The following is a 7,487-nucleotide window of genomic DNA, read 5'->3' as shown; positions in this document are numbered from 1 at the left end:
CAGTTTAAGTTTTTTTAATTTAAATGTTTCTGGATTAAAAGTCTTTCAGTTTGAGAAATAATGTTGTGCATTTTCAACTTTTTTAATTGTAATGTTTTGAGATAAAAGTCTTTCCATTACAGATGTTTTAAGTCTTACAGTTTCGACTTTCAAATTGTAATAATACAAGATGAAAAGTCTTCCATTTTGAAATTTAAAGTGGTTCAGTTTCGACTTTTAAAATCATATTACGTGACTAAAAAAAAGTCTTAAGATTTTGACTTTTAAAACTTCAACTTTATGAGTTTAAAATGTGTTCAACATTTTAAGTCCTTCAGTTGCGACATGTAAAATCGTAACGTTACAAGATGAACAATCGAAATGATGCTGGAATGTAGCCATGCATGTCTAGCATACAAGAGGCAATTATTGAGTAATATAAACGCATACAAATTAAAGGGTATCTACATGATCCTTGACCTTATGAGGGCCACAGACAGACAATCAAAGGGCCACAGACAGACAGTCAAAGGGCCACATAGAGAGAGTCAAAGTGCCACATACAGACAATCAAAGGGCAAGATCTGTTTTAGATTTAGATTAAATTCTGAGCAAGTGAAACTTCACATGCGGCTAATTTAGATTTGACGTGTCTCTGACATGGACAGTTGAGATTCCTCTCTCACTAGATTGGACCGAGGCCCCAGAGATCTTCTCTCGGGTCGTGATGCTAAGCAGGACTTGGAAGAAGAAGCGAGAAAGAATCATTCTGTCACATGTACTTAAAGAGACGGTCGGCAGAGCAACAGCATCACTGCTCTCTGCCGCGTTCACAGTCGCATCTCTATTTACGCTTTAATAAAATCACCAAAAAATGCTTTTCCTTTTTTTTAAAATAAGATATGAGGAACCAGAACCACTTAAATATTGACAAACAGATATTTATTAATTATTTTACAGTTTGAGATTGACCAGCAAACGTGTGTATACAAGGAGTTTTTACAGTTTGTTTGAAAATAACTCTTCCTGAACTGTCTCTGGACACAATATATGCAGATTTTATTGCGCAATAATAGTGTGGAATGTCCAGTGTAGGTGCGACTGCATTATTGTGCCGCCATTTTGGATCAAAATAAAAATAAAAATAGTTCAAAACACATCACAGACATTTGTTATTTGACAAAGAATGTGCAGCACAAGGTGTTTTTCTTTTTTTTCTCATTGAAGACAAAGCATTTTGAAGGTAACAAGATCTTACTTAATGGTAATCAATTTTAAATATGGATATAATGGATATGGTTACTCAAGGATTAACACGTACATCACTGTGACGCCAAAAGTAACTTTTTACACTCACAGGTTTCATGGAGCTTCTGACCTGAATGTATTTTACAAAAAGAAAATAAGTTATTTATTTAAAATCTTCACAAAAACATCCAGTCCAGTGATTGTTTGCCAAGTACGTGGAGAAGAAGAAGAAGAAGGAGGTGCGTCTTAGTTGTGAAGCAGGAAGTTGATGATGGGAACAGGAAGTGGCAGCGAGGATATGTGGTTCAGACGCTTCTTTCCCATCACTCTGCGGATCTTGACCCGACACAAGTGGGTCAACCTGCGAGGACTTCCTGAGAGAGAAGGAAACAAACGGATTATTGCCACAAGAAAACACCAAAGTACTTGCTGGAACTTTCAGCCAATCACGGTGGAGCGATCATAGCAACATTTTACATTGTATAATTATTATTTATTAATTATTTAGTTTTGAATTATTGAAATTAAAAAATCAACTTGTTTTTGTAAAAAAAAACAAAAAAAAACCTAAATCTAAGAATTATTGAATTAATTAATATCAATTGGTTGTTTTTGTTGGTTTTAACAACAAATAAATAAATAAGAATGACATGTCAAAATGTTGATTGTAAGGTTTAAAAATATTATTGGGTTTTAACATCAAATAAATAAATTAATGTCAGTTGATTTTTGACTGTAGATTTTATAAATTTTTTTGGGTTATAAAACATCATTTTAAATGGCATCAATGTCAGTAGGTTGATTATAGTTTTAACGCTTTGTTTTGTTTTTAACTTTAAAAAAAATACAAATAAAAACGTCATTAATGTCATTAGTTCGTTGACTGTAGACTATCATTTTTTTATTCTTAACATTAAAAAATAATGACATTAATGTCAGTGGGTTGTTGACTGTAAAGTTTATAATTTTAACATTAAAAAAAGAATAATAAAAACGTCACTAATGTCAATAGGTTGTTGATTGTAGAGTTCATGCATTTTTTAATTTTAACATTAAAAAAATAAATAAATAAAAACATCAGTAATGTCAATAGGTTGTTGACTGTAGTTATTATTATTAAAAAAGTAATAATAATGACATTAATGTCAGTAGATTGTTGATTGTAGAGTTCATGCATTTTTTAATTTTAACATAAAAAAATAAAAACATCAGTAATGTCAATAGGTTGTTGACTGTAGTTATTATTATTAAAAAAGTAATAATAATGACATTAATGTCAGTAGATTGTTAACTGTAGAGTTTATAATTATTATTTTTTAACATTAAAAAAGTAATAAAAACGCCATTAATGTCAGTAGGTTGTTGATCGAGCATATACATATTTTTATCATCTTCTCTCCGTGACGTCACTTTCTGATACGTTTAATAAAACAAGTGTACATAAAACTCACTCTTAGCCTCCAAGAACGCAGCGAGGGCCTCTGGGTCCACCTTGCTGCGACCTGAGCTCTCCAGCTCCGACGCGTCCCAAGGCACGAACGAGGTCCGGGCGCCGTGGTCCAGGAGCAGGTGGACGAAGCTCTCCTCGCACCCGTGTCTCAGGACGGCGTCCAGGAGGCAGGAGGCCAGACCTCGCGTCAGGGCCTCGTGGCAGACGGGCCCCGTGTAGTTGAAGTCCGGCTGAGCTCCCGCCTGCAGCAGGGCCCGGAAGCAGTGCAGGTGGTGGTAGGCGGCGCTGATGTAGAGCGGACACACCACCAGGGTGTTGAGGGTTCGGGCGCTGAAGAGGATTCTGGGACCCAGCTGGTGGTCCATGTCCACGTCCGCATTAAACCTGAGACACACCAGAGGGATGAACACCTTTTCCTGATGTCATGTGACCATTGAAAACACTTGGATTAAAACATTGATGCTCTTAAATCCCCTGAGTTATCTATCATAATCTCAGGTTCTACGAATTGTTGCGAAGCCCTCTAACCAATAGCGAAGCTGTTAGAGGGCGGAGCACCAATATGAATTAAAACCCCTGAGTTATCTATCATAATCCCAGGTTCTACGAATTGGTGCGAAGCCCTCTAACAGCTTCGCTATTGGTTAGAGGGCAAAGCACCAATATGAAGTAGAACTTGTTTTTCTAATAATTCTTCATCTATACTTAATAGCAATGTATTGATTTTTCCCTTTAATAAATCATGTTTTATTTTTATCGTAGCTATTTTATGGTTTGTATTTCAATAAAGTGTGCATAAAAAAATGTACAACATTCATCTTAATTATTTAAATATATAAATATATATATATGTTCACAGCATTTGTTCATTTTAGTGTTGCAATTGAACTTCTGGCCTCTAGACGGCAGCAATCATCATGTCCTCGGCAGCTAAAGGAACAATAGAATCCCTCGATATTTCCCACAATGACTGAGGACGAGAGGATACAGTGAACTCCAGAAATGTTTGGACATATTTTGGTTTTAAAACAAATGAAAGCAGTTACGACTTCATCAAGAGTCATGTGGTCTGTACATTTTAGTACTATAAAGTCGAGTACAAGGACAATACTACAAATATATTCTTGTTTCTACAGTATAACAATATATCGTGATACGTATAGTATTACCAAATTCTTGCAAATACACGATTAATTACATATTATATGTTATAATGTAAATTACACTAATACATTTTACGAACATGTTCTGTTAATAGTTATTAACTAATAATGGCTGATACGACCCAATAAAACGGCTTCTAAATACACCAGTCACACAGGAACAGGAAGTGCTGACCTCACCTGATGAGCTCCTGCAGGATGTCCAGCCGTCCCACCCGGGCGGCGTGGTACAGCGGCGTGCTTCGGTGGTGGCGGCTCCCGTTGGGGTTGGCGCCGGCCTCCAGGAGGATCCTGACGCAGTCCAGGTGACCGTTGACGACGGCCACGTAGAGCGCCGTCTGGCCCTTGACGTCCACCAGGTCCACCTGGGCGCCCTGGGCGATCAGGTAGGCCACGCAGGCGGTGTGGCCGGCGGTGGAGGCGATCCTCAGAGGGGTGCAGGGGAGACACCCGCAGCACCACACCGACTTCTCGTTGATGCGCCTGAGAGAAGGAACACGTTTTGAAAACGTGAGCGTCATGTCCCGGTGGCCCTGATGGACCTCCTTACAGTCTGAAGTCATCTTCCTCCAGCAGGTTCCTCAGGGTGTCCAGATCCCCCACATAGGCGGCGTTGTGGAGCCGAATGTCCTCCTGCTCCAGAGGTTTGTCCGAGAACTGGTCCTGCAGCCATTCCTTCAAGTTATGTCCTGGAGGACAGACGGCGTATGTTGGTGCAACACAAAAAAACTCTTGAGGTTTTGTTCAGAACGAACACGATTCATGCATTTCGTTGATTCAATTCAAGTCAATGTCAATTGTTGCAGTACATTATGGGAGTCTGACATGTTTTTTTGAAAAAAGAACATTAACCAATCAGAGCCCAGGTTTGACTTCTACACAGATCAAATTCCACAAGAGAAGAAAAAGACGAGTTTGGATCTATTTTTTTCATGCTTTCACAATTGATAAAAATCGTACTTTTGTTCTACCATTTTGACTCTCCACTCACCGTAGACCCTCCAGTACATTGGCCTACTTTTTAAGATCCACTTGAGAGACAACAGGACTTTGTTTTTCTTCACTGGAAACCATCGACCACTGAATTCAATCACTGGAAAACATCTATCAAATGTATTTTCTATCAAGTTCTATCCATCTATTATTAGTGAGCATAAAAAAAAGGTTAATTTAAAATATCCAAATTCTGATGGCGGCTCACGAAGCTCTCTCTTCTATCTCTGAGCACGCAAAAAATAATACATACGTTTTTATTCTTTACGCTACTGACTGAGAAATATTCATGTTTTTTATTTGTGCTACGTTGTTTTCCACATGTTATTAGTACTGGCACTTCCTATACAATGTAATGCATCAACTTGACCATTTGTATTATACAGCAAATACTGTTTCCTAAAATGTTAAAGACTTAATGTTTAACTGCACTTTTATTTTTGTTGCTTAAGCAGTATTTGATATTTTTATGTAACAGTTGCCATAGAATATTATTTTTCATAATACTGTTTCGATTTATAAAGTTCACACGTCATATTTTATTTTTTGCCATAGTTCATTAGAGGGTTATATTTCAATAAAGTGTGTTTAAAATAATTTAATGTTTTTATTATTATTATTTACAAGTAACATACAAATATTGATGACGTTTGCTCATTTTTGTGTTTCAAATAATCTTCTGGCCATTGGTTGGCAGCAGTCATTATGTCCTCTGCAGCTTAATGAACATTGAAATACCGCTAGATCCCGGCGATGACTGGGGATGAGAGGATACACTCGACTCCAGAAGCTTTTAAAGCTGATGTTTGGACATATTTTGGTTTCAGATCAAATTAAAGCAGTTACGACGACGTCAAGAGTCATGTGGTCTGTAAATTCTGCAACACCAGAGTCAAGTACTGGACAATACTACAAATATATCTACTACAGTATCGTGATACATCGCAATATATTGCCTCTGTATCGTGATACGTATCGTATGACCTGATTCTTGCCAGTAAACACCCCTAAAACACATTAATAATAGATGTGAAAAAATACTTTATCGTCTCCATTTCTAATCCTGTACATTATCATTAACTAAATCATGAATATTTTGTATAAATAAAAAAATCGTGGCCCCAAAAAACTACTATCTATGCATGTATTTATCTATGTGGGGAGACTCTGGAAAGGTTGGCAGTCCATCATATAGTGTGTGTGTGTATGTGTGTATGTGTGTGTGTGTGTGTGTGTATTTATGTGTCAGTGTGTGTGTGTTTGTGTGTTTATGTGTCAGTGTGTGTGTGTGTGTTTGTGTGTGTCTGTGTGTATGTGTCAGTTTGTGTGTGTTTATGTGTCAGTGTGTGTGTGTGTGTGTGTGTGTGTTTATGTATCTGTGTGTGTGTGGGGGTGTTTATGTGTCAGTGTGTGTGTGTGTTTGTGTGTTTATTTGCCAGTGTGTGTGTGTTTGTGTGTTTATGTGTCAGTGTGTGTGTTTGTGTGTTTATGTGTCAGTGTGTGTGTGTGTGTGTGTGTGTGTGTTTATGTGTCAGTGTGTGTGTGTGTGTGTTTGTGTGTTTGTGTGTTTATGTGTCAGTGTGTGTGTGAGTGAGTGAGTGAGTGTGTAATTGTTGTCTCCCTCATGACTAGATGATGTCAGAACCTCCATCATCAGGCGGAAGAACAGCCAACAGGCCTCGAAAGTGAAACTGCGGAAGTGCCCTTGAGCAACACCCGCGCTCGCCCCCCGCGGCCGCACCTGGTCTCGCCCGCGTCACGCTGCTCACCTGCGGCGGTGGGAGTGGGCAGATCTGACACGGTGATGAGCGGCGGGAACATGAGACCCGGCGGCAGCTCGGCCGGTGCGTCCGCCATGTTGCTGCGACGAGGAACCACCGACTCGTTGTTGTTGTTGTTGTTGTTGTTGTTGTTGTTGTTGTTCAGCGAGGCGCCGACGAGAGTTCTGACCCCGAACCTCCTGGACCAAAACAAACAAGCTCGGGCGTGGAAGGTTGATCGCGGCGTCACTTCCGGTTTGCAACCGCTGGACTATTTAAAGGGACAGTCCGTATTTTCGTGACGTCATACGTTTTTTGTCAACTAATATACACAAAAATAAAATAAATTCGTGAGAAAAATTGAATTGTTGAATAAATCCTCTCGAGTAGATCATTTTAATTTCCTCGAGCTAAATATGCTAAAATTATTTTAAAAAAATGTATCTGATATAAAACCACTATTCTATTATGAGTTATTATAAATTATATAATATTATTCTATTATTATATTATGAGGGATCAATTAAGTTTTACCTTACCTTATTCTTTTAAATATGTTTTTTTTTTATTCACTTAAATATTTATGAGGGGAAATAAATACTAACAAAGACTATTTTGAGACTAGTTTAAAGTATAAGAAAGTAATAAATACATAATATATTTAGGTTTCTACATGATCTTTGACCTCACGGGGGGCCTCGTAAATACTTTCAAAGGGCCACATGTGGTTCCCAGTCTGGTGTAGAGAAACAGTCTATAGTAGAAAGTCTACAAAATATTCACCAAAGAGGAAAAAAAATGAAAAGATTCTTAAAAAGCAAGTTGTATTAAGAGATTAATTGTATTGTATTATTGTATTATTATGTTGTATTAAGAGAATAATTGTAAATATAA

At 37.8% G+C, this 7,487-nt stretch overlaps 1 protein-coding gene across 1 annotated transcript; it reads right to left on the bottom strand.

Annotated features, from left to right (window-relative positions):
• Positions 1 to 904: 904 nt before the first annotated feature.
• On the bottom strand, positions 905 to 6,831 carry asb1 (ankyrin repeat and SOCS box containing 1). Its single transcript, XM_087804673.1, has 5 exons — positions 6,603 to 6,831; positions 4,391 to 4,529; positions 4,021 to 4,323; positions 2,679 to 3,061; positions 905 to 1,601 (listed from the first exon to the last, which is right to left on the bottom strand). The coding sequence occupies exons 1-5, from the start codon at positions 6,688 to 6,690 to the stop codon at positions 1,474 to 1,476; spliced, it is 1,041 nt and encodes a 346-aa protein (XP_087660799.1). The 5' UTR covers positions 6,691 to 6,831; the 3' UTR covers positions 905 to 1,473.
• Positions 6,832 to 7,487: the final 656 nt, after the last annotated feature.

Source organism: Callionymus lyra, chromosome 12 (genome assembly GCF_982586985.1).
Source record: "Callionymus lyra chromosome 12, fCalLyr1.hap1.1, whole genome shotgun sequence".
NCBI classification, from domain to species: Eukaryota; Metazoa; Chordata; class Actinopteri; order Syngnathiformes; family Callionymidae; genus Callionymus; species Callionymus lyra.
Note: the sequence above shows the minus strand (reverse complement) of the source record. Positions and strands in the feature narration are given on the sequence as shown.